Source organism: Pungitius pungitius, chromosome 1, assembly GCF_949316345.1.
Source record: "Pungitius pungitius chromosome 1, fPunPun2.1, whole genome shotgun sequence".
In the NCBI taxonomy this organism is placed as follows: domain Eukaryota; kingdom Metazoa; phylum Chordata; class Actinopteri; order Perciformes; family Gasterosteidae; genus Pungitius; species Pungitius pungitius.
Genome location: NC_084900.1, coordinates 33,464,174 through 33,490,576, shown reverse-complemented (window position 1 = coordinate 33,490,576; position 26,403 = coordinate 33,464,174). Strand labels below are relative to the sequence as shown.

Genomic DNA, 26,403 nt, shown 5'->3' with positions numbered 1-26,403 from the left:
AGTGATTTACCGGCACACTGTTGACAGGAACCTGGCAATGTACACAATAACACCTGTTCCACCTGTTGGTGTGCACGTGACTAAGCAGGGGCGTCACCGCTAAGGCGGCAACTAACGATTATTTTGATAGTCGATCGAATCGGTGGACTATTTTTTTTTATTAATCAATGAATCGTGCTATGAGATAGATTTAAAATGGCATTCGTGAATAAATGCATTAGGGGCTTCTTAGTTAGCCGCGCGGGTTTAATGGATCACCGCGTCTCCCTTTACAGGCATTTTATCACCGTACAACCCACAGTATATGTACAAGCGCACTAGACTGCCGTATATGACCGCATTAAAAGGTCCAACACATGTGTCAACAATAACCGAAATGAGACAAAGCACCAAATATATACATGACAACAGATTGAAATATGAATGGTCCAAAAAAGGCGAGTAAATGAAACTGCTATTGTTAGCGAGCTAACGCTAGCTTGATCAGCTGGATGACGAGTAAACCGGCTCCTTTGCATATTTTTCCATTGACACACTTTATTTTTGGATGGTTAGTAGTTTTATTATAGTTTTATTCAACTCCCACACCTTGGACGCCACGTGACTCACAACAACTGCCGGCGCTGCTGGCTGCGCGTTCCTCTACGTCGGCTCCGCCACTCATCGAGTGACGTAATAATCGCGCGACACAAACAATCGATAATGCAATTCGTTGCCCCAGTCACCGTTCAGCTGCTGGACAGCACTGTCTCGGTTGCTCGCTGTTGGTCAGTAATTAAGCTGGTAATGTGAGTAACTGGGAAATATAAGAAAGCGCTGTTCTCATGTTTGAGTGCACGAATGAGGAGGTTCATTTACATGAGACATCCCTTACATGGAAGTATAGAAACAATGTAGACAAAAAGTTAGACAGAAGTTATATTTATGCATCAGTTCAGTCAGTTCAAGTGTGTGTCTGATCAGGATTTTATGAAACATGAATTATCAAAAATAAGCTTCAATTTAAGTGAGTGAACTTTTAAACCGATATCATTACTCGGCCACATATTAACATGTGGGATTTTCCATTACACTTTGTAACACAAAATGTTTGACAATCTCTCAACACAATGGAGGAAACCATAATGTAACGAACCGGTAACTATATTTGTCCCAGTTAACGACCAATGAAACTTTGTTTGTGTGCGCAGTCACTGACGAGGCGACAGTTCCAACAGCAGGAGGCGATATGGGAGCTGCTTCAAACCGAGGCCACCTACATAAAGAAACTCCGAGTCATCACCGACGTAAGTGAACTACTGTGAACTTCCCGTAATAATGGATTGAGGTCTACAAATAGACTCTGGTCAGTCAGCTGAGTTCACGGGTTTTAACCTGTGGTGGCGGAAGCTTTGTATCCTGATGGCGCCCCGTAAGAAATGAGAACCTCACTCCCGGGTTGCGCCGCCCTCTGCAGCTGTTCCTGTGCGGGCTGCTGAACCTGCAGGAGAGCGGCCTGCTGACGGAGGTGGAGCCCGCCAAGGTGTTCAGCAACATCCACGAGATCATCCGCCTGCACACGCTGCTGTGGAACCAGGTCATGCTGCCGGTCCTGGAGAAGGCCAGGGAGGCGCGCGCTCTGCTGGACCCCACCGACCTCCACCACGGCTTCAAGACGGTCAGTCGCCACCGCCGTGTAATCTCGGATATCTCCAACGAATGTGAAAAGAAATAGACGTTTTTCACTAGCTACTGATCTCATTTCCTCGAGGTTTTTGCACGTCTTATTTCTCTTCGACCTTCGTGGAAGGTGATACTTTTAGAACATTTTGCTTTCTTCAGTCAAAGAATCAATGCAGGGCCTTGAAAGTATCATTCTAGTGCGTCACTTTGCTACTCTTACATTTTTCCTGTTCCAACAATTTTGAGGTGCAAACGCTTACTTCATAATAGAAGCCATTTACAAAGTTCTTTTAAACATTTGAATAGGTCATGAAAAAGTATAATACCTGTATAATACAGGCTTGAGTTAAGCTCATGTCCATGTCAGTAATATCTGACGCATGTCTTTGTGTGTGTGTTCAGTTTGGCTCCAGGTTCCAGCCCTACATCCGTTACTGCATGGAGGAGGAGAGCTGCATGGAGAACATTCGAACACTCCACAGGGACAACGAGCTCTTCAGGACCTACGTCACGGTCAGTCCTCCCGGCCGCCTCGCTTTAAAGCCAAATCCATCCAGTCGCATTTCTGGCCCGTTGAATGTTGATGATTTTTTTTTTTTTTCTGCTGCTGTCCAGTGGGCGGAGACCAATAAGCAGTGTAACCGCCTGAAGCTGGCCGACATGTTGGCGAAGCCTCACCAGAGACTGACCAAATACCCCCTCCTCCTGAAGAGCGTGGTGAAGAAGACGGACGAGCCGTCGGCCCGCGACATCGTCAACAGCATGGTGAGGAAGCCACGCGCTGCTTTCGTGTTCTATTACACTACAACTTTCCTGATAAGACTTCAATGCAGGACGTGGTAACAGTATTTTACAGTGTGCTCAATTGAAGGATCTGAATAGTTCCTCCACCATTCTCTAAGGATGTATGCAAGAGATTATAAATGGTGCTTCACTAGTTCACACTGACAGACTCTGTTTTTGCCTCCCCAAGGTGGCCGCTGTGGAGGATTTCATCAACAGCGTGGAGTCCCGGATGCGACAGAGTCAGGAGAAGCAGAAGCTGGCCACCATTTCTGCCCGGGTAGACTCCTACGAGGCTGTAGAGGGCAGCAGCGAGGAAGTGGAGAAGGTAAGAAACTCTTCGCGGAGGCTCCGGGGCTCTGCCAAAGAAAGCTCCGTCGGGTACCAAAGTTTTTGTCTTTGCACCTGTCAGATCCTTAAGGAGTATAGCCGCTTCGACCTCATGGCTCCCATGAGAGGGATTTCCCCAGAGGAGACTCGACAGTTGCATCTGGAAGGCGCTCTGAGGATGAAGGAGGGCAAAGACAGCAGGGTAAGGCCGACTCTTCCTCACCATTTAACACCTTGCAGAACAACTGGCCTCGTCTCAGTTTGCTTCGCAGTCGCCTAATTTTCCACATTAAATGGATGACCTTTTAGAACAGAAATAGATGAGTTTCTATGAGAACTGAGACCGGTTTATCTCCTCCGTAGATGGAAGTCTATTGTGTCCTGTTCACCGACCAGCTGCTAATTACCAAGCCAGTGAAAAGAGTGGAGAAAGTCAAGATCATCCGCCAGCCTCTCCTCATTCACAATGTCGTCTGCAAGGAGCTCAAAGACCCCGGTGAGTGCTCGGATGAAGATTGAGACACTTTTTTTTAACACAATTCAAAAAAGATCGTAGAAAATTGGTCAGTCGGGGCGGAAAAAGATATTATTAAAGTTACAACATTTGAGAGGCTATAACCATATCCATACCATATAAACAGTTTATGATAAAATGTTTTTGTAAATGTTATAATAATAAGCTGAACTTTTTCCAGTAATGATAGATGAAGGACTTGGGTTCAGCTGATTTGAACTCCTTTACACACTGGCATTCTAATCTACAGCAATGCGTGATATTACGTTGAGTACTTGTGTAAAGTTACTTTGTTTCCTTCCCCCCCGCTGAGGGTACTGATTATTAACTGCTACTGCGGTTCAACTGCTGACAAGAAACTGGAAAGAAAGCTGTAACTCTTTTTTCCACGTATTGCTGATTGTTTTGTGCTTTTTGTCTCCGTAGGCTCATTCGTCCTCATCTACCTCAACGAGTTCAAGAATGCCGTGGGAGCCTACACCTTCCAAGCCAACAGCGCCACCCAGGGGCGAAGCTGGATCGATGCAATCTGCAATGTCCAGGTTGGTGAGCCGGTTTCATACCTTTTTTTTCTTTTAGGATTCAGAGAGGCCACGTCGGGGTTTCTGCGTGCTTAATGTACCTGTGCAACATCCTGCAGAACCAGCTGCAGAGGCTTCGCACCGAGGAGGTCCTCCGGCAGCAGAACACTAGGAGGAGATGTAAAGAGGGTGAGGACCAAGACGAGGAGGAAGACGAGAGCAGCAACTCTACCACAAGTTCCCCTTGCCTCAGGCACACAGTCCAGCAGAACTCAAGGTACGACAGTGTTCAAGTGCCTGTCGGTAGGCGTTCATTTACTGCTTCGGGTGAACTAAACCGACCCCAAACTTTCCTTCCAGTCAATCCGATGGTTCCACGGAAACCCTGTCAGTGATGGACGTCGACGAGCCGGGCGAACCCCAAGAGCCTCCGTTCCCAGGCGTCGACCCCCAGGACACCAGGGAAGAAGACTCCCGAGTGGCCCTGCTGTCTGAGGTCCACGCCAGAGTTCACCCGGAGCGCGGCGAGGAGACGGGGCCCGGCGGCGAGGGGCCCAACACCCAGTGCCGCTCGCTCTCCATAGACAGCGCCTACGGCACCCTCTCCCCCGAATCCCTCCTCAGATCACTCCGGCCTCTGCCCGGCCCGAGGGAAGAGGACGGGGAGGTGGAGCAGGAAGAGACACTATTCAAGGAGCCAGAAGAGGAGGAGGAGGAGGAAGAGGAGGAGGACGAGGATACAGCCTCACTGGGGTCCCAGCTGTCGGTAGTCCAGTCCTCTAAACCTCGCCGGCGGCCTCATGTTCAGTCCCGAGTCCACTGCCTCCAGAGGCTTTCGGGTCTGGCCCTGTCCCGCTCCGAGGACAATCTGCTGCAGCGCCTCTACGGCAGAAGCCCCGCGTCCCGCGCGCACTCGCACAGCTCCAAGGCGGCGGACCCGCCGCCTCGCGGGGACGCCAACACGAACACGTCGGCGCTGGCGCACAGCAAGAGCCTCACCGAGTTGGGCCGAACCTGCTTGGAGCTGTTTGCCAGTGACCCGGACCAGTGTGAAGACTGCCTGAGCATTCCCTCGGACAAACTGTGCGCCACCCTGAGGAGGGCGGAGGCCAAGCGGCGGCAAAAGGCGCCCGCGGGACAACGCGAGGGCGACGAGTCCCAAAGTAACAGCTCGGACGGGGACGCGGCGCCGTACCCCTGCGGGGGGGAGAGGAGGAGGAGGAGGAGGAGGAGGAGCGAGCCGAAGGCCACCGGCGACCCGGCGGCCGAGGTGTCGCTCAAGAAGAAGCCCCCGGCGCAGCAGCACAAGAAGCTGACGCTGGCTCAGCTGTATCGGATACGCACCACCCTCGTCCTCAACTCCACGCTCACTGCATCGTAAGTGCTTCCTGCTGATGTCACATGGCGCCGCGGTAGTGCCGCAACAAGCAGCCGCTCCGGTTGGCTTAGCCGAGAAAGTCAATTGAAGGCAACTTTGTTAATTTGTGTAATTGATTTATTTTTTTCTTTTCTTTTCCCAGGGAGGTGTAACCACTTTTCCACACAGCTGACCTTGTGGCGGGGGGGGGGGGGGCACAATAAGGAACGACACTTATTCTGCTTCGGGTGGACTGACTTTCTCGCGACACAAATGCACTCTCTCTTAATGCTCTCTCCCTTCTGGTGGCTTTTTGGACGCTGACAGTTCCATTTCTCCCACGAGAACATTCATTTCTTTGCTGTCGCATTGGTTTTTCCTGAATTTCATGAGTGGAAGCGAGAGGCGGAGAGACATTGACTGCTTGCACTTTGCAACGGAAGTAGCATTACAGGCGTTGGGGGCGATAAGGTGGACTCTGGGGGTGTGCACCACAGTAGAGGTGGAGCTGAATCCTGCATCTTCATCGAGAGAAACACTGGGTCCAGAAAAAAAGCTCTCTAAAAAAAACAAATAGCACCTAGGATGTCCTCCTAACATTTATGCTACTCCTGGTTTGCTTTAACAAAAGAAGAAAAAAAAAAAGTGAAAATTGCACAGTTATATATGTTAAGTAGAATAATCACTAAAGAGTGAATTTTCCAATTACAGTCACACAGTGAATTAGCATTTCTTGTTTGCTGTCCGCGCCGTGCTCGTGTACAGATGTGTGTGCACGTGAGCGATTGTGCGAATGATAACTCGGTCCTTGGTTCCTGACTGGACCACAACTCATTCCCATCTCCTTGTGAATATGCTTACACACCCAAAGATGGACGAAGCCAGAAAGGTTCCCAACAAACCAAAAAATACAGCCAACCCCGTTTCAACAGACTTCTCAGATGAACTTTTGTTTTTTTGTTTTACTGTTAATCTATGTTCAATTTAGTATTTTGAGAACTGATGAGATAAACACATTGACTGAATAAGCACAAGCGAGAATGCGGTTGCTGTAGAGGAAGATGTGGCCACTTGAGTAATGGCTCGGCACACAGATGAGAAAAAAAAAGCTTTGGGTTGGATGTTCTAAACAAATGTCGTCCCAGGAGGTTTCCTCTTCGTAACAACTATGAACAACTTTTCAGATCAGTGATTTAGAACCTTCTTCCAAACATCGCCCCATTTCCAAATAGGTTAACTCTGTTTACTTTTTTTGTGTTGTTGTTGTTGTTAATGTTGTAATATTTATTTTGCTTGCTATGTTTTATATATAAAATATTGTTTATATTATTTACTTCAATGATTTGTACATTTGTTTTGTTGATGTAGTCTTAATATTTTTTTTTTTTTTTGTCAGACATGATTGTGCTATGAACCAAAATTATGTGTTTTCCTCTTTCAGGAATAATGTGTCTCACAGAACAAAAAATGCTAAAATACTTTATCCCTCTTTTAATGGTTTAATCCATTGTAATGGAGTGCTTTAAGCAGAAAGGCTGAATCTGAATGGCATTAAGCATTAAAACTACATGAACTGATTGTACTGCTCTCGTCTCGTGTTTTCTAACGTCGAAGTATAAATAGTCCGAATATAGTAACTGAAGAAGAAAAGAAGAAGGCCTTCACAATTAAAATGAAAAGGGTAGTATGTTGGAAGGGGTCATAAAATAATACTACAGTATGCAGACAAAATGTGTATAAAAATAGGAATAAAAAGTCAGAATAGGTTATCTGGAAAAGTAATATGATTTCTATAGTAGTAAACTACATGAAAATAGGAACAATGCTTGAAATTGTTTATGACAAAAAAAAGTCTTAAAGTTGTACGTATTAGTCACCTCATCAAAAATGAGATGGGTAAGTATTATAATCCGTTATAATACTTAAGTGTCCAATAGAATAGCATTAAACATGCTAGTGCACTATACCAATGTATGTGTAGTACACCATAAAGCAGCCTGAGGTGTGTCGTCATCTATGCGTGTACAGTATCAAGGAGCAGGGGGCGAGTGTCAAAATGTCTCCGGGTTACGCCGAGTTAAACGTCGTTTCATTTCTGGGAACTCGGTCAGACCACATCTGTTCCAGCTGTCTGTCTGGCGAGCAGAGTCCGCCTCTGGTTCCCACAGAGTTCACGTCTTCTCCCCGACAAAGTGTCCAACCCAACCCGCGTGTGGGACGCGTGACGACGGGGGCGCTGCCCGATGGCCCGCTGCGCCGCGATGGCAAAGGTTCATTTACAGGTGATTATATCAGCTAATCGGTGGATTACAGCATGTTGAGTCCACACGAGCCCATAAGCTGCAGCGGAAAGGCAGTGCGGCCCTGTGGGATTTTCGGGTTTAATCTGGTCCCAGAACGAGGCGACCCCTCCCGCTGTCACATCTGGCCCCAAGGGATTTACTGTTGTAATCCTTCGATTTTAAAACGATTTTATTATGCGTTATGCGCTGATAAAGCTGGACTTTAATTATTAAATTGCAGCTTTTCTATTTTAGCAATAGTGTGATTACACATCTATTAGCCTTCGCTGATTAAGTAATGCAGTGGTGCCACGGTCAGCTGTAGTCACATGATGGCTGCGCGACGTATTCCAAGCATGTGGGGTTAATGCTACCTGGTGTCCGTCTGACAATACATCAAATGCAACTTCACCTTTTTGTGTACGTGTGTGTGTGTGTGTGTGTACGTGTGTGTGTGTGTTGCGTGCACTTCTCCGTGGGAAATGCCCACTGCATATACGGGTGGGGCAGGGACGGGGTTAACACCACCTGCTGTGGCAGATGTCAAAAAACATGCTGTAAAAAATGTCCGATTAACACAAAAGGGGCACTTTGGCAAATCCTGATTATAAGAGCACTTTCATTTATTAAACTCTGCCAATCCCCCCTGTACTCGTTTTGACCGGGGATTAAAACCAGGTAGACACCATTGTCTGTCCCAACAATCCCTCTTAAAGCCCCTCGCTGCTTCCTGGTGCCCCGGCCGAGGGGGGGGGGGGGCAGGGGCCACGACCGGCCTGTCGCCGGCCCGTAATCTCAGCGGGGGGGGGCTCACAGGTCACTACAACCCGCTACGCATTCCCATTCATCAACATCCCCTTCAGAGGGGCAAGGTGATTGGATTTAGGACATGTTTTACAGGGGCAGCAGAAGAAGAAAAAAAAAAAGAGAACAGCAAACTAAAGCGTGTTTACACGAGCTGTGCCCGCGATGAGCCCCCCCACCCCCCCCCGTATGGAACGGATAAAGCCTGCGAACATCTGCCCTCCATCAGCACCACGCGCACGCCGCCATTTCACTGGCCAGGCTTTGACCTTCACGCGGTGCATGGAGAACATCTGGCCCTTCTCCGTCCATTAAAACGGCGTTAAGCGTTAAGTCAAGTAGCTACAGAGGGACCCAGTCACAGAGGCGATGGAGTTGGTGTTACCACCAGTTTTAAAGTTACTATCCTCTTAGGTATCATCTTCGTATAGGCTTTTTCTTAACTTGATTATCCAAATGAGTTCATTTCCCTTCGATCCATTGGATTTATTTTCTTAAAGACTTGTGGCTAAATTATAGTGGACATTTTACAGCTGAAAAGTGTTCTGGTGATGAGACTTTGTAATGGGAACTCTGGTTCACTGGTTTTACGTGAACTCCGATCTAGTTCTACTATTTTCACAATCTTGTTACACACCAGCCAACATATACAGTACACTAATTAGGCTTATTAGACTCTATATAGAGATTTAAAGCATAACCCTCAAGTCATTGCAGGATTCCTATCAACTATAATTCTGAGGTGAACACACTAAACCATTTTCTTCTACTTCATGGAAATACTGTTTTGACTCCACTACATGTATTTGACTGGCAATGACTATAACTTTTTGGGCTTGTGACGCTTCCCAGAAAAGCTTTTGTCACACTTGAGATGTCTATGAGACCTTTCCTCATGACCTTTCTCAGATGGTTTCTTCTTTCTCAGACGCTTATTTAAAAGTGTCCAATCACAAAACAGCCAAAGATCAAAGTAACTCCACCAGTTAAAATAGTAAAGGAATACATTTAACTAACAAAATGAGAACTTTCCGTCGTAATACTTATAATGGAATGGTAATGGAAATGAATCACGGCTTCCTCTGCTTCCCCCCCCCCCACCTCCCTCCCTCCCTTCCCTCACAGTGGTAACAAGGTGATGATGTATTTGCCAGCTGCTCTCTGGCATAAATTCATTTCCCAAAGATGTGGCATATGCTCGAGGATCAAATGTCTTTATCCCGGTAAAGTTGTGTTGTTTTTTTTTAAATTCAAGGAGCATAAGGTCCCACTTTCACGTGACAATATAAACTCCTCACCTCAATAATTGTATCAGCTTATAAGAAGCTTACTGTAATTACAATATTGTCTTTTCAGAGCAGCAGCCTAACACGTAAAATACCAAAATCACCCATTTCTAAATTAAATGGAAACTGGTTCGAAGAGAAGCTGTACGAGAGGAGAATAGAGGGATTAAGCCCATTTAATATTTACAGCACAATCACGCAATTAATCTGTCAATGTGTTGTGTGTTTAATACCGGAAAACACTTTGGCCCTCCAACAGCATCACTGGAGCACGCAGGAAGTGAGTCAGGGGCCACAGTGGCCCTGAGAGCTCAACGCAATGCAAAACAACACAACATGCAAATAAACATCACAAGGAAATGAAAATGTTTCTTCACCAAACCAAAGGATTCTTGTTGTTGTGGATCATAACGTTATTAAAGGGGCGTAAGAAAATAACTTGTAATTCAACACTGTGATGGCAAATTGTGAGGTTTTTGCAGATATCTGATGTTAAACCGGTGTAATATCTTCAAGTTTGCGTTGTTCCTCTCATAGGACAGCTTTTTCCAAACGATGCGTATATATTCTGTTTTTTGGTTTTGAAACTGGTGTAGATTATTTTATTACCTTAAATATTCTCGTACTTTTCACTTTACACTCAACCTCAACCTTCCCCAGCTGCAACAGTGTAGGAAAACACTGAATCATTCAGAAGTACTTTCATTTTAAGTATACTTTTTGAATGGAGGACTAGTACTTGCAGCAGTATTTGTACACCGTGTGAAATAGTATTGTACACTTTTCCTGAGTAAGATATACACTTCGATCCAATGACAACCATGGATACATACGTGAAAAAGGTGCAAAGTACCACTACGCCGCGTACGCCTGCTGTAGGAGGCCGAAGGGCCTTCGAAGGGTTAACAGGAGGCGGCGCAGCTCCTCTGGGTGGAGTGAACTTTTTCACAAATCACGTCTAACGGGAACAAATTAGCCGAGCGGGACGGCGTCATGGCCGCGTGAGAAAGAAGCTCCGCGGGAGGATTAATAACACAAGGCAGACCCCCCCCACCACCACACCACCCCACCCTCCCGAGCTGAGATGAAGGATGTGAGTGAAGAGTCGCTGCTGGATTATTTCTACTCCACCGGAGGCAGCTCCGGCCGACTCAGGAACGCAGACATCCTGAAGACGTTCAAGCCCTTCATCGGCCACGGCGACTCGCGGCTGCGCGGTGAGTGGCGCGCGACGCCCGGCAATTGTAATGTGGCACGAGGGGGGCACGAGGGGGGGCACGAGGGGGGGCCGAGGGGTTACAGCCGTACGTCGGTTCGCGCGGTGCTGTGAGATGTTGGATGTTGCCCCCCCTCCCCCCCCCCCCACACACACACACCTCTCCTATTTGGACTAACATAAAGCAGCATTCCGTCTGCTTTCTGCGCCTTTTTCATTGTTTTCTCTGTTGTGCTGCAGACATCTGGTTTGCATTCGAAGCCCCCCCCCCCCCCCCCCTAAACTCCCCAACCCAAGTGGACACAGAGCACACCGAGAAGGCAGCGGAGGGCCCCCCCCCCCCCCTGTGGCTCCTGTGACTCAGCAGAGTGAGGCTCTCTCTGTGCCCCCACCCCCCCCACCCCTTTACCTGATGCTTACGCAACACTTCAGAATCCTCTGAAATACTCCCCACATGAAGTCAAATGTATTGGGGGGGGGGGGTTCGGTGTCGACACCTTGTTGTATTGCAGCCCTTTAAAACGATGCTGTCAGGACCCCTTCGTTGCTGTTGGACATTTTAAACAAAGGTAATGAAAGCATCTATATATGGACTACACACACAATGTACTGGAACACATTGTTTTACGCTTTAGCTTTTTGGCCCAGTTGGGAGCTGCGAGGTTCATGCTTTAATTGTGCTTCCCGTGCACTATCAGAGCTACTGATGTTACTCTTCTCCTGCTTATAAATTGAACCAGGCCTGTTGCGTAAGCTGGCATTGAGCTACTTTTACCTAAAATGGGCACGTTTCCCATAGCAACCACGTCGCTGACTAATGTCAAACAGCTTCGGCGCCCACCCACCCCCCCCCCCTCCCCCTCCCCGGGGAGACCACGGGGCGGCGCGGCCTTGTGGGCGACCCTCGGCTGTACTTTTTACCTTTTGGCAGCGCCTGACGCCGACGTATCTAACCCTCCCTGAATGATTATCCAGAGTGACCTCGCTCCGCTCCAGATGCTCCCGTCGCCGCGGCGGTTGTTGACAGAGGTTTTTGATACTCGGGCCATCTGACATGTCCGTCTGATCACGGAGGTGAAGTCTGCCCGTACGTAGCATGTGGATGCAGGCAGATGTCGACGCTGTGAATGTGGCGATCGCCTTTTTATATTTATATAAATAAGTCCCCCCCCCCATGCGTGACTGCATGTAGACCTCTAATGGGGGTAGCTTTCTCATCAGATCGGGCAAAAAAAAACAAAAAAAAACTGGTGCACGGTGGGAGTATGGTGGTGCTGGGAGGGGGGGGGGGGGCGTGCATGTGTGTGTGTGTGTGTGTGTGTGTGTGTGTGTGAGGTACTTGTTAACAAATACCTGGCACGCATACTGTTTCACTGACTCTGGTGAGCAGAGGAATTCCTCCGTCAAGGCGGATGCCAGCGGCGGCTTCCTCTGTCTTTCCTGTTGTTGTTGCTGCGTCTGTCCCACCCGCCCCACCTCGGGGGGCAGGGGGGGGGGGGGGGGGGGGGGGGGGAGGAAAACGCTTCCCATTGTCCCCCCGGGCCGCGTGTCCACAGTAACACCTATGCGAGTACGAGTGGAACACCTACGGCCCGGGGAGAGACATTCCTCGCCGCGTGTCAGCTCCAAATCACAGCGCCGGACAAAGGAACGCCGCTCTCTTTCCGATGATGCCTATCAGCTCGCCGCCTCCAGTTTGTTTAGTTTGGCGGAGGCCTGCAGGGGTTCAGGCGTTTCGACCTCTTGAGGGGGGGGATGCTCTGTGGTCTGTTGGGATCTTTGCTGGAAGGGGAATGTCTCTGGTGCAGCTCGGCTTGCAGTGTTTCCATTGGAGCAACTGTTTCTTTGCCATGTGAGCTGCATCCAGCCGGGTCTCGTTACAATAATAATAATAATAATCACACAAATCAGCGACTGAGGCTTGCTGTGAACAGAGACCAGTACCTTCAGGCCGTTTCTGGAAATACTCTTATAAATGAAACTCAAGCTCCTTTCTATTTCTGTCTGTTTGTGTTTTTACTGAATGCCAGAAATTGAGTTCTCAGCTTTTCTCAACAAATGTTTCCCCCCCCCCCCCTTGCAGCTAAATACAGAGAAGAATTCAAGCTCATCATTGACCGAATCGCAGTGGTGAAGTCAGAGAATGTGAGTAGACCGTTTGGGGCCTTTTGTGGAAATGTAATGACATGTCAACACTGCCGCATTGACCGGCAAATGCATCAGTGCTATTAAAGGTTGACATCACTTAACAAAAAGTTCTTCACAGAACCCTATTGACCCACTTCTTTCCCCCAAGGGACCGCAGCTGCAGCTTTTATCTTCCTAGAAACTGTACTATGACGCATTTATACATATTCACAATATTCAAAGGAACAGTTTGTTCCATTGAAGTCCGGTACTAGGTCACATTTTATGTCTGGAGTAAATAACCAGACTTTTGATCGGAAAGGGCAGTAGAAATGGGACGTACAGAAGTACTTTTTTTTCACAAAAAGACTTGTTTACCCTTCTTTTCAAAAGGCACATTGTGCTTCCTAACTCTGTTTGTCGCAGGGTGAGAAGTATCTTGTCCTAAAGAAGAAATACAGGCAAATTCTGCACGAGCGGGACTCCAAGCATGAGTGCACGAGCCCGGGCAGAGCTGCGTGGGACGCCACGGACCCATCCGCCTCTTCCCCTCCGCAGAAGGAACCGTACCAGCCGATGCCGCGCGCAGATCCCGACGGGGCTGCAGAGGTGTGAATTCAAAACTCGCTGCTCTGTTCTCTTGTGGGTAAATCGCTGCGTCTGTTAGCGCACGAGCACGCAGTGTTTACTCTGTGAGGATGACGCATTCATTTCCAAACAGGGCCGTCTTTGTGAGGGTCCACTCTCTATTCTATGTGTCCGTTTTGAATGCCGGTTTGCACACAGAAGTGTGAAGTACTTGGAAACAGAAAGATTCTCTTTCACTAAAGCCCATTCAGCCGCTATGAGGACAAAAGGGAAGGTCAGAGGGCTTACGTCTTTCCATAAAAAGGCAGAGCTGTTTGAATCAAAGTCATGGAAGCACTTGAGGGTTATAGTGTTTGTTAGAGTGTTAAATAAACACTGCGTGCCGGTTTATCAATGCACAGTAATCCTATGGAAGTACTTTTACATATTGTTTCTGCAATAAACTTGAGCATTTAATCCTAGATTTGAAAGCTCCTGCGCAGGAATTGCTCCACTCGGCACTAAAATAAACATTACTTACCCAAACGCAGAGAGTGCTGAAAGGAGTAGAAATAAAGCAAAGTGCAAACGCTGTCTGCTAACCGGCCAGCACTTACCTCGGCTAAATGTCTTTTCTCCTGCAGGACCAGCAGACAGGAAGAGCCTTCACGCAGCAAGATCCATTGGAACTTCCTGTCCCCCCGGCACAGGAGCCCTCGGCACAAAACAACGGGAGCGATGTGCTGGACAAAGATTCAGGGTCAAAGGTGACAATTTCCCCTATGGAGAGGCAGTGCTACTTGCCCGTTTTGCACAGTGACTGGAGGTTTGCATGCATCTCATTTCTCACACTTTTTATCCCCAAACAAGGCTGCAAAAACTAAAGGCAGGACTATGATGCTGAGAGCATTGGTTCAGCCTAACAAAAGGCACGGTGCACTTTCACAGGGCCACCATTTTTTGAAGGTGCCCTTCATTAGTGACATAAATCCACAGCATGCCTGGTTTGACGAATGTGTTAGTTTGAGAATCAGTATTGTAGTAGTTATTTATTTACTTCATACCATTGATTCTCATCCGGGAGACACTTCAACACCGGGGCGACTTGAAAAAACTGACATGAAGCTCTGTATTACAAATTACTGGCAGAAGGATTATAAGTATATTTGTTAACACATTGACCACTAAACTACCGGCTAAAATGAGACGACAACAAAGTACACAACTCTAAGAACAACATGTCCTGCAATTGAGAGTGTGAACAAGCAGGCAGAAAAGTCAACCAATATAAAATGAATGGGTATATGATTTAAATATTTGATCATACTGAAACAACCATTTGCCTAAAGTATGATCAAATATAATGTTGAAATAGAAATGGATATATACATCACATGCGGATAAACAATAAGAAATTCCAGTAGAACTAAAGAGTGGTGAAAAAGCCCGAACCAACAGGTTATTTTACAGCTTTCTTACCTAATGTTTATATGATCTCAGATCATGTGGCGTAAATGGCGTCATGCATCTTTGTTTTTAATGTTACCGAAGCCACATACTTTACCATTAACACAATTTTCCTTTGTGCTCAAACCTTTATGCGTCTGGAAGTGAAGACTTAGTATAGGGAAAAAATACACTTGGCTTTTACATTTTTTATTTTCATTATCAATATCCTCTTTCTGAAAAACAACAAAAAACAAAAGATGACATTTTAATGTTATTTTCTCGGATTTGACTCAACTTGCAATAATTCAGTACAATACATAATTTGAAACCTGACTAGCGGTCAATCTGCTACCCACCAGGTGGTGCTAAGTGTATTTCCTGGATGTGTAACCCACTGCAGCACATGTTGAATATGTGTGGGAGGAGGACCCGATGGAGGAGAATCTGCATTTAAATTAAGCTCTCTGTTATTATGTTAAGCAGCGACATGTTGCAACTCATTAGAAAGATAATAATCACGTGTGCCCATTAAAGAGATTGAGAATCGACCCAGAGACAGATATGTGGCCCTCCTTGACGTCCTACACACTCGACAGATGAAATATGTCAAAGTGTGTTAATATAGCGGCAGCAATCAGATTAAGTGTGTTTGCTGAAGGTATTAGTCACACCATTGAACTCTGTATTTAGGACACACCAATGTGTTGACAGTTGCTCCACAGTGAGAAGCTACCTGGCAGGTTTCACTCACACACGCTGTTCTTAATCACAACACCTGAGGCTGCCAGCTTTGCTCTTCTTTATAATATCCTGCTTTCATGCAGGATGACGCCCTGCGGTGGATTAACTATGGTCTCTCTAAAGTTTGGTTTTAATCAGGAGGAGAGCATTGTCCCGCTCCCCGTATTAGTTCAGATTTTGAGGCAAGAGACAAGAGCAGCTTTGGTCATTTTGAATTACAATAGATTCAAATTATAAAACAAAGATTTTTAAAGAAAGATTTTTGAGAAATTTTTGATATGGTTGTCTCAATCTCATAATGTAATTTGTCCTCCAGAAAGAGAACAGAGCAGCTTATGTTTGGACTGAAACAGGTCTGCAACATTTACGGTATCCTTATCAAAATGATGACTTTATGCATTCACGGAGAAGAGAAAAAACAACATCGCGCTGTTGCATTTGTAAAACACAGTTTGATTAAAGGCAGACCAAAAAGAACACATGTTACATCCCGTGGCTGTTTAAACCGGTTACCATGGAGATCCAATGTAACGGACATGAATTTAAGCTACGGACAAAACTCTCCTTTCAGCCTGCGAGAGATTAGCATTTGAGATGAATTCATCTTGGTTATTATCACATTGACGACTGTAATGTCCCAGAGAAAGAAGCCATACTGCCCGCTGTGACCCCCCCCCCACTTTTCCTTTAGCGCCACAGGAAGCTTGACATTCGTGGTTATGAGAGAAATGTCTTGAGAATTGTTTCATGAATCACCAGAAGGTTTTACACACACATTCCTTTTAAACACCATCCGTAAAATGATGACCAAATTGTTTTAATTATTCTGCTAAACTAACAAGGCCTGCTAAACATCTGTATTGTTAGCATGCAGATGTTTAGCCCAGCACAGCCCCACAGAGCTTGTTTAATCATATCACATTAACTTGATCTGATTACCTGTGGTGTGGTGGGAATCCCCGACACCCCCCCCCCCCCTTTGCAATTTAAAAACGTTCTTTCAATGAGTTATATTTCTACAGGCTACACAACGTCCAAGCCAAAAACGAGCTAATTCATCAATGGTTTCATTTATATTTTAAGAAAAATAGGCCAAACACTTTTTGCTGATTGTAGTCTGTTACTATAAATGAAATATCAGCTTCGGACCGTTAGTCAAAACCTTGTAGAGATCCGGTTGTGATACAGAACTTCTATTTATGAAAAAGGCATTTCAGGTCCTGTAATATTCCTTCATGTTCAACCATGTTTTCGATTGTTCTAAACGTTCTCAACCAAAAGCGAGCAAAGTATCGCACACGTCAGAGTGGAAAAGGCTGAAAAAATACAACCTCCACTTTTCATGTTCAGCACGCTGACGTGTGGCAGGTGGTGCTTCACACTTGAAAGGGCCGAGTGTTTTAACGTCGTGTCTCTGTGATCTGAGAACAATTTGGAATCGGGGGGGGGGGGGGGGGGGGGGGGGGGTCAAAGAGAAAAGAAAAAAAACTCGCGGCGCATAAATCAGCAAGCGACACTTGTATAAACTGCGAGACGGCTGCGCTCGCTGTTTTCCCCTCTTGACCCAACGAGACCGAAACAGTGACAGAAACACATGGCCCGTGACTGTAGGCGTGTTGTTTTTTTGGGGGTTGATTGTTAATTGGATTGTTATTCATTACCCGTGATGTGTGAAAGCGCCACCTTTGTCTCGCTGCCTCATTACCTCTCTGTCCGTCTGTCTGACGCCCTTCGGTCACGTCTCGTCAGCTGGGAGACGTCACAGCAGTGTGACCGAAGCGTGGTAATCGATGTATGTGTGAGTGAGTGTGTGTGTGTGAGTGAGTGTGTGTGTGTGTGTGTGGATGCTGGACCGCTGCGACCGATCCGGCCCAGTTGTCTTTTTGTCCCCGTCGAGTCATGGTCGTGTGTTTGTGTCTTTCAGTCCGAGGCCGAGCAGGACGAGGAGAGCACGGGCAGCTTGGGCTCCGCCACTGTCGCTGTGAGTCCTTTTCCTTCCTCTCCATATGTAAAGGGTTATAATTGATACATCTGACAGGAGACCGTTGGAAGTGTCCCTTTAAAACTAATAACGGAAGTGTAAGCGTAACCTGCTGAACTGCGCAGTGGGACCATGGGTGTCTCCCAAATGTGTCCGTTGGCTGTGACTCATTCGTTTGTAGGAAACGGATTAGAGGTTTGTAGCTTCAGCACTATCAATAGAGGCCACAACAGGATGTGGACAGTAGGGTGTGCGTGCGTGCGTGCGTGTGTGTGTGCGTGTGTGTGTGTGTGTCTAAGCTCTCCCTCCCCTCCCTGTGATAGCTGGATCCTATAGAGAAGGAGTGGATGTACTCCGCTGCAGGTGCTCGAGTCCCTGACCTCTCTCACCTGCTCAGGCAGGACCCGTCGCTGGCAAACAAGAAGGTAACGGCCCCCCCCCCCCCCCCCCCCCACATACACACACACACCTATTTGGCCATTTGTAATGATTACATCTGTGCGGAAAATAGCACGATGAGAAAATTCTGGTGGGGCAAGAAACACGGCGATCAAATGGCGGCTTTTTTTCCAAACCAAACTAGAAGGAAACAACGAGGACGAGCTGAAAGATTATTACAGATTGCCACGTTGGAGACAGAGAGAACCAGTCACAGGAGAATAAATCAATGTGGCATTGTGAGCTTCCCAACTTTCTGTTTTAAGAAGGTAATCAGCATAAAAACAGACTGTGAAAAGTGAAAAGTTCTCGTCAAAGCTCCTTAAGTTTTGACAACAATATTGAGCTGTGGCCTCTTCAAACGGGTTACAAACGTCCCTTTTTTAGTAAATCCTTCCTACCTTGGTTTATCCGATGCGACGCCGTCCCGTGGCCCCCCCCGCAGGGCATCCGTCCCGTGGCCAACAAACTCATTCGGGATAATCCGCCGTTTCAGAAGAAACCGAGTCTATAAACAACGAATGAGACTCAGCAATGAGCGCAAAGAGCAACGTGGCGCTGAGTCTGTTTCCAACGTCCTAATCTTCAATAAACAGGAATGTGCGACACGGAGCGTTAAGCTGCTCTTTAAGGTCCTTTGGTTCAGTCGTTTCTTGCGCTGTTGGACATTGGCCATCATTCTGTGTGTGTGTGTGTGATTAACAAATAATAATAATAATCCTTTAAATGCAAGGTGACCACAAAGTGAACAAACCTTGAAAGTCGACTGATTTTTCTTCCAGGTTGGATACTTGGTTTCACTAACTCATGCTTTTGTGTTCTTTTTTTGTCGGTCCGGGGGGGGGGGTTGGGGGTGCAAACCAGGACTTTACCTCAGTGAGTATTTGTTATGGCGCCTACAGACTGTGTGTGACATGCTGCATGTTGTGGTGTAGATGTAGTCTGTTATCACATGATGGTCGTCTGACTAAAAGCTTCTCTCTGTTCACTTTGACTCTCGGCGGCGACTGCGACCATCCTTCACAAGGGGGTAAGTTTCAATGATCCCCGGAGCCTGTTGGAATGGACGTTCATCTGCATTCAAACTGAATCTATTATTATTATTATTGTTGTTGTTGTCTCTGCGTCTCTCGGCGGCTCACCGTCGGACCTGCCGATTTTTTTTTTTGTTGCTTGCGTAACTTTCACAAGCTCCTTCTGCCGAGACTTCCCCCCTCCCCCCACCCCTAATACTATTCTGAGAACCCTGTGTTAAAACATCCAGATCACGCATTTCAAAGGTCCACTATCAAAAGGATTATGAAAGATAGCTTTTAGCTCCTGTGCCCCCCTGACAACCCAAATCCTTTTATTTGTCTCCCTGTGCGCTTAAGAGATTTGAGCTCATGTTTGTTGTCCCTCCCCTTGTGTCACATTTCTCACACTGTCCTGTGACCATGGCAGACCACCTTCTAAGAGTAGCCCTAAGCCTCCGCCATCCACACCCGGACAAGATAGCGCGGCCGCCATTGAAGTGTAGGGAGATGTGTGTGTGTGTGTGTGGGGAGGGAGGGAGGGCGGGATTAAGGAGAGTCTTAATGCCCCACAAAGACTTCACCCACTTAAAGATAATCTGAAAGTAATAGAGCAGGCTGGGATTAATTGTAGAACAATGCTGTTTGTGTCCCTGGGAAGGTGCTAAGTCCCCCTCAGGCCTCTTTGATGTTCCCTTCAGCCCTTTCCCTGTTCCACAGATGACACACACACACACACACACACACACACACACCGACATGCCTCGAACCATTCTTTTAACGCCAATAAATTGGATCTGCATCTGGTCATGGCCTCCCTTCGCCAAACAGAAGTTTGTGTTAAGTGTTCCAAACACCGGGTCACATGTTTGTCCGGGACTGAAGGGGATTACTGTTCATCCCGGAGGACTTAAGCCTTTCCTGCTTTCCTCACCAAAATGTTTCTAGGGATCACATGATCTTTTCCCAAAACGAGGAGTTGCCTTAAAAGTGAAGACGGGCCGGAACACGTCCCGTATCTCACCGAAAGTCTAACGCTCTGTCTCCCCCCCCCCCACCCCCCTCCACACCCCTCACCCCGTCTCCTTCTCCCTGCTGTCGTCGGGACGCGGGCCTCCGTTCCGGCCGTGACGGACTTCCTCCGCCACGCAGTTTGTAAGTACATCATTACCCCATCACTCCTTTTTCTGCCTTCCATTGTGTCGCCCCCCCCCCCCCCCTTTGGTAGTTGTCCCTCTTTGGCCACCACTTCCCTCACTGGGGAGCGCGTGGCCGGGGGGGGGGGGGGGGGGGGGGGTCGTCCCTGAGTGATTGGACAGGTGGTCGCCCATAGTGCTGCAGGAACCCCCTGAAACGAGCGGCTGCAGGAACGGGATGACGCCGCATCCTGTTGCGGGCCCTCGTCCGTCACTCCCGCCCACCGGGGGACCCGCCGAGCCGCCCTCCCCCCCCCCCCCCCCCCCCCCCCCCCCCCTCTGTCAAAAACGCCAATCCGTCTTAAGATGTGACAGGGGACGGACAAAAGAGATGGAGATACTTGAGCCAGACGGCATCCATCACAATATGTCCGCCAGACGCCCAGCACTCGGGGGGGGGGGGGGAGACCTGCGTGCTCGTCCCAGTTTGTGTGTCGTGTTCGCTCGCACAATCACGCAGCTCAACAAGTCATCTCTGGCCAAACGAACGCCCCGTGATGTCGTTTCAACACCCCTCGCAGCAATCTTCGGAGGGTATTTCCACGATCATCAAAGATGAAAAAAACTAAAGCATGAGCAAAAAGAAAAGTATAACTCCAGTAAATGTTTTATTAAAATGTTTGAGAGACACACAACCTAATTCCCACGGTTGCTGTGTGATTGGCCGTGTGAAGGGGTCGGGGTTAGAAGGGTTGGATGTGGTCACCGCTCCGCTCCCACCTGCTGACGGCCCATCATCACGCAGCTTAAAGAGTGTGTGGAAAGCTTGCGAGATCACAGTCCCACTCCCAACAGGTGGATGTGGTTTGCGCGTGTGTTGTACATTATTTTCACATCTTTTCATGTGGGTGTCGTGTCGTGTCGTGCGGGGGGGGGGGGGGGCGCTTGTTTTCCTCCCTGACGTGTGCTGACAGTAGTTGCGCTGATGTTTGGGTGGGTCTCCACTCTGCAGGTCACACTAACATCATCAATCTCCCCCTGGCCCGGTTGACAGGCCGCTCGGCCTCCCCCCCCCCCTCCCCTCTCCCCCTTCCCAACTGTGGGCACAGTGCTGTGTTGTTTTGTAATTAGGCTCCGCTCGATGGCAGGAAACCATCCCTCCATCGCTCCTTCCAGGCGCCCCTCCACCCGTCCACTCCCCTCTGTGCACAGCTGGCCTCACTTGGGAGGGTGCTCCAGCACATTCACCGCCCCGGATGAGAGTACGGGAGACTGTGGAGGAAGTGCATTTCATGAATGACTCTTCTTCCCTTGTTGCACACAGACGGCTCTGCACTGGGCGGCAAAACACGGCAACGAGGACATGGCCACCCTGGTGGCTAACGCGGGGGCCGATGTCAACACCAAATCAGTGAGTGCAAGTGGATTTTGTCCTCTTCATTATGTTTTGTATCATCATGGGGCACTCGTGCTATTTAGTAAATGCTATCGGAAATTCTTTAATTACCTGTGAACGACATACACAGAAATACATTTGCAAAACAAAGCCACAGAGAAGCATTTTTTTTTTTTAAATACACTGATTTGAGTAATAATAAAAAGAAGTAAACAATTATTTTTTTCATTTTAGGAAATCATTTTTAAGAGGTTTTCAGTACACATGAATAAACTAGGAGGATTTGTGTGAGAGGTAGATATTTCAACATAAAGAATCCATTAGTCAAGCTCCAAAAGTATGGGTCTCTAGATTTCCCATGATGCAACACAACAGCGTCTGGAGTAGTCCGGGCTCCGTTTCGTCAGCTTCTGCAACTCGATGCAATCTCTCATTGGGATTGTCTTGCATCAGTCTTTCTAAAATTATTTTAAAAGTTTCTATGATGTTCACTTTCAACACTCAGATAAATCAGCATCTGTTTTTTTAAATTTACGATGAATCAATAATATTTAGGCAGCAGCACAGGTACTGGGGTCATAGTAGCTTGGTTTCTATCAGATATATTTAACAATATGATCTTCAGTTTTCATCACTGATTAAATTATGCTATTCTTATTTCTTGCAGCACGTGAGTATCCAGCTTTTTAATCGGGGAGCGATGGGTATGTAAGTTGTTTGATTTGAACTTACAGAACATATAAAAGGTCAGCAAGATGGCTGCCGGTTTCTTCTGCTTCTGTGCCCCTCAGTGATGTAATGCTCCTAAATGATCCAGCTGTGCAAATGCATGGCAGCATTGTGCTGCCGGGCTGCCGGAGTACTCCGCTAATAAATCATGTCATGTCACGTTAATTGTTTCCCAAAACAGAGCGTCTCTATGCCAGCGTGCACACCACTAGAACTATGCAATTTTCAGCAAATTGTCAAGCAATTATGTTTTTTTTTTATCATTATCTTATGTTTCCATAACCTTTGCTAATTTGTACATTTTTCCCCCCCCCCACATTGTTTTCATTGGCTGTGTTTGGCCCTGGGAAACTCAAGGGGGTAGGTACTAAACCCTTCCAGCACTTGGCCACACTTATACCCTTGAACTCAACATGAAGTGAAAATGTCAAGCGACCTCCTTTGATGAGTCAGCGAGAAGTGAAAACCGTCCTTGATGCATGCTTTCCTTCTGTCGTGCAGGGATACACGCCTTTACACATTGCAGCTCTACATGGTCATCGGAATATTCTGGACCTCCTCATAGTGACATATGGTAAAAGCTGCTTTCATTTAACCTCTATAGCCGCGCCATTGATGCACAATAGCAGCATTGCAGAGGCCCTTCGGCACTTTAGTGAGTGACAGTGGGTTGTTATTTTTAAACTTTTGATATTTGAATTAAAGCTCTAGGATCCAACGGCTCAGGGAAGTAGCTACCTGCTGCCTCCCAAGATTAAAGCCTCAGCTTTCAGAGATTTTATTCTGTTCTCATCAGGGGCCAGAGAAAATTTAAGGGACTACAGCGGCCATTTTGCCGGCCATTATCTGAACATCAAAGAAGCAGAGGGTCCGGAGGAAGACTGCGAGCTGCGTGAGTCACTTTTACTGTTTGCTGCTGAATTGGGTTGAAAAAAGTGTTTCTATAAATATGTTATAATCCATTACTTTGTTGGTTTAATGTTGTTCTTTTTGTATTATTCTATAAACTATGTTTGGCCGTTTCCTGAAGCCCAACATTGAGGTGACAGAAGGTTTACTGAAAGAATATAGAAAGGACATTACTGCAGCAATTTGTCGATATAGTTGTTATGAATGTTCTCATAAAGAGTTAAAGGTTGAAGGTTAGAAAAAGTCTTTGGATTGTTTTGTCTCAAGCACAACATTACAATTTGAATACATTTGTTAATGCTGATTCTGTTGAAACGGAACAGTTTGGGAAATTTACTTAATCCCTTTCTTTGCAAAAGTTAAACGACAAGATCAGTACCACTTTTGTTTATGCCAAATAAAAATAAAAAAAGATCAATACCACCTAAATGACTCTCTGTTGATTAGCTGGTTAGCTTAGCTTAGCACACAGACTTCCACCAGCACCTCTTCTTACCTTTACTCATTATACATGAGTGTAATTTCAGAAGTAAAGCATCGCAGACTTAAAGATGACCAACATCTCCAGCTTTTATTGCACACGTGACAGTTAGCAAGGTTCCATTATTCAGCCGCAGTCTTGAGGAGGATATATTTCTTAAGTTGAATTTATGGAAATCCCAAGCGTTCCCTCATCGTGTTCTCTTTTCGCCACTTTGGAATCCCAGAGTTTCAGGTCACTCAGGCCAGAGAGCGCAACAGGAACAGGAAGCTGGCGTCGTTGTTTCACTCCAAGAAGAAGTGGGGCTCGGCAGAGGAGCTGGCTCCTATAGAGGAGGAGAGGACGCCGTCGCATCAGCTCGCCCTTCCTCCATTCAGACCAAGAAAATTCTCCCGCTGAGAACCCCCCCCCCCCCCCTCCCCTCCCCTCATGGGGTACGAATGTTAACTCTGCTAAGTCTCCTACACTCACTTAAATTGTACATGCATGTATATTTATACCTATATATATATATATATACATTGAAATGCATGCGGTGGAAGTGTGACATGTGTATATTTGTTATACGGATACACAGCTCATCCCGGTTTGCTTTGCTTATACGTGTACTAGCATTAACACACTTTTTTTGCTTACCATGAAAAGTATTTCCTGAAGCCGTTACACATTTGAATGAATGTTGACAAGTGTTACTTAATGCCTTGAGATTCCAAACGCGCTCAGACCAAAAGCAGACATTTGGACTGCAAAGAGGTGCAGATGATCCAGTGAGGAGTTGAATGACGTGACCTGAAGCTTAAATAAGTTTCCTTTTGAAAAAGGAACATTGGTTTTTTATGTTTTGGTCTATTAAATATGATTTGTGCCTAAAATGACTGATTTTTTTTTGCTCAGCTGTTATTGTAGGTTCATGTGAGTGTGGCATCAGACTCTAAATTCAATTATATTAAATAAATAATTTACAATTACAAAACTAGGGGCCAGAACAACATTATTTGGATTTGATTAAACAGCATACAATTCTACAGCTTATTTATATTTTATGTGGACTTAAAAAAAAGAGATTCTATTAACCATTAATGATAACAACAATAAAGTAGTTTAAGATACCCCCTTAACGCATAAGAAACAAACACACAACCCTTTTTTTGACCCACCTCCCAATCTTTGATTGACAATGAAGAATTGATGAATGTTCAAATGTTCAACAACTTTGTGATGCAACTCAATTCTTTCATTTGCTTTAACCGAGTTTGAGTTTTTCCTGCCCATCTGCTTGTTTTCCCAAGCAGCCTGTGAATGCAACGCTGCACCAATGCAGCAACAAAACCGGCTGCAACTATTGATGAGACGACAACAGGCCAGTCCATCAAAGAAATGTGTCATGTTTGTGATTAATTAACCATTTCAAGCAGGATTCAGTTGCACATTTAGGACCATTTGTTTATAATCCAGTGCCGTTGTAAAAGGGAGTTTGTTTTCAAGGTAACTGTGTAATCTAAACTAAAAAGAAAACCCTGCTTCCATCACATCTTTTGCGTAATATTTATAATGAATGTATTTTAGTAATAAACTATATTTTACATCAAACTTTGTATCGGTGCTTTACTCCTCATGCGGTTTTTGCTGGTGCACGGGTCACTTGGAGCACAGTTGAAAGTCACTGTGTGTCTCTGCTGGCTGCTCACACGCAGTTTCTCCTCATACGAAGCAGAGAAGAAGAGCAACTCGTGATAATACCGCCCCCCCCCCCCCCCCCTCCCTTTCTCTCAATACAATAACCTTAGGTTTTTTAAGCCGCCTTTGATCTTACTTTAAACTACCTGACTTTGTGGGCTACAGATGGAGTAAATATGGGGCCTGCGAACTCTCCATACGGCTTTAGACCTTAATTCCTGATTAGCTGAAAAGGGCAGCACTTGCTTCTGGGTCTTGGATATCAGACGACACAGAGGGGGACGGGGGCAAGTGTTTTTGTGCTTCATTTTTGAAGCGAGGATGTTTGGGGGGATAAGAGGGAGTTTCTGTAATAGATACTTATCTTACTGCCCTCAAGCCCCTCAAACAAAGTCCCCCTCTGAAGAGATTATAACCCAGGGAGGGCACATTAACTCTAATCCGATGCTTTGAGGCATCGCACCCCCATACCACCCTCTGCCCCACTTATTTCGACCCTTCTGTTGTCGGGGGGCCACCTTGTATCTAGTGCTTGTATGAGTTGGGCCTGTGGCTACACACGATGGTTGTGTGTGTGTGTGTGTGTGTGTGTTTGCGGGCGAGTAAGGGGGGTGGAGTGACTGTTTCAATAGCACGCTGACTCTAATGAAAAGCATTGAGGGGTGCATACTGCTGTGTAACTGATTCCTCTCTCTGAAGAGATTAGGCGCTACATTGTTGGTTCAGTTGCTCATTTCCATGAGAGCACAGCCTCCCACCAGCGGCTGCTTGGCTTTGTTATTTTGAGTTGGAAAACACAGAGCCCAATGTCCCGGGTTTCCTTGTTACCATTGTTTCACAAATAGGCCAAAATGTAGATGTCACGTCACAAATGCCCAATAACCTCATTAGCTGCTCTGCGTGAGGCTAAAGAGAGAAAATGATAGATGCATGGACTTCAGTTTGTTCATCTGCATGCAGAACCTGCCTAAAGTTAAGAGGATACAACTCTGAAACATTGGATT

General features: G+C 46.6%; 2 protein-coding genes across 7 annotated transcripts in view; both read left to right on the top strand.

The window, feature by feature from the left end:
* plekhg5b (pleckstrin homology domain containing, family G (with RhoGef domain) member 5b) overlaps positions 1 to 6,745 on the top strand; it is a 36,511-nt gene extending 29,766 nt beyond the window's left edge. For all 5 annotated transcript variants that reach the window (XM_062565510.1, XM_062565505.1, XM_062565513.1 and 2 more), the window contains 11 exons: positions 1,191 to 1,286; positions 1,457 to 1,657; positions 2,065 to 2,175; positions 2,278 to 2,427; positions 2,636 to 2,773; positions 2,858 to 2,977; positions 3,139 to 3,271; positions 3,716 to 3,831; positions 3,930 to 4,087; positions 4,171 to 5,187; positions 5,331 to 6,745. In XM_062565510.1, coding sequence (XP_062421494.1) covers positions 1,191 to 1,286; positions 1,457 to 1,657; positions 2,065 to 2,175; positions 2,278 to 2,427; positions 2,636 to 2,773; positions 2,858 to 2,977; positions 3,139 to 3,271; positions 3,716 to 3,831; positions 3,930 to 4,087; positions 4,171 to 5,187; positions 5,331 to 5,340 — 2,250 coding nt within the window. In that variant the 3' untranslated portion in view covers positions 5,341 to 6,745. The remainder of the gene's footprint in view (positions 1 to 1,190; positions 1,287 to 1,456; positions 1,658 to 2,064; positions 2,176 to 2,277; positions 2,428 to 2,635; positions 2,774 to 2,857; positions 2,978 to 3,138; positions 3,272 to 3,715; positions 3,832 to 3,929; positions 4,088 to 4,170; positions 5,188 to 5,330) is intronic.
* Positions 6,746 to 10,481: 3,736 nt separating this feature from the next.
* Positions 10,482 to 25,312, top strand: LOC119222441 (ankyrin repeat domain-containing protein SOWAHA). Of its 2 annotated transcripts, XM_062565500.1 has the most exons (12): positions 10,488 to 10,756; positions 12,839 to 12,900; positions 13,309 to 13,491; positions 14,094 to 14,216; positions 17,564 to 17,620; positions 17,944 to 18,045; positions 18,923 to 18,934; positions 19,906 to 19,908; positions 21,532 to 21,624; positions 22,834 to 22,906; positions 23,129 to 23,224; positions 23,949 to 25,312. In XM_062565500.1, exons 1-12 carry the CDS (start codon positions 10,624 to 10,626, stop codon positions 24,119 to 24,121), a joined length of 1,110 nt encoding a protein of 369 aa, XP_062421484.1. In that variant the 5' UTR covers positions 10,488 to 10,623; the 3' UTR covers positions 24,122 to 25,312. The 2 variants fall into 2 exon arrangements, with proteins under 2 accessions (XP_062421482.1, XP_062421484.1); XM_062565498.1 differs by lacking the exons at positions 19,906 to 19,908; positions 21,532 to 21,624; positions 22,834 to 22,906; positions 23,129 to 23,224; positions 23,949 to 25,312 and adding an exon at positions 19,060 to 19,584 and having other exon boundaries at positions 10,482 to 10,756; positions 18,923 to 18,935.
* The last annotated feature ends 1,091 nt before the right edge of the window (positions 25,313 to 26,403 follow it).

Excerpts from the sequence above, each read along its gene's own strand:
- LOC119222441 (XM_062565500.1), top strand. The coding sequence starts at position 10,624 with ATGAAGGATGTGAGTGAAGAGTCGCTGCTGGATTATTTCTACTCCACC. Across the intron at positions 21,625-22,833 it reads TCAACACCAAATCAGTGAGT|GGATACACGCCTTTACACAT; the intron begins GCAAGTGGATTT and ends TCTGTCGTGCAG. Across the intron at positions 22,907-23,128 it reads CCTCCTCATAGTGACATATG|GGGCCAGAGAAAATTTAAGG; the intron begins GTAAAAGCTGCT and ends TGTTCTCATCAG.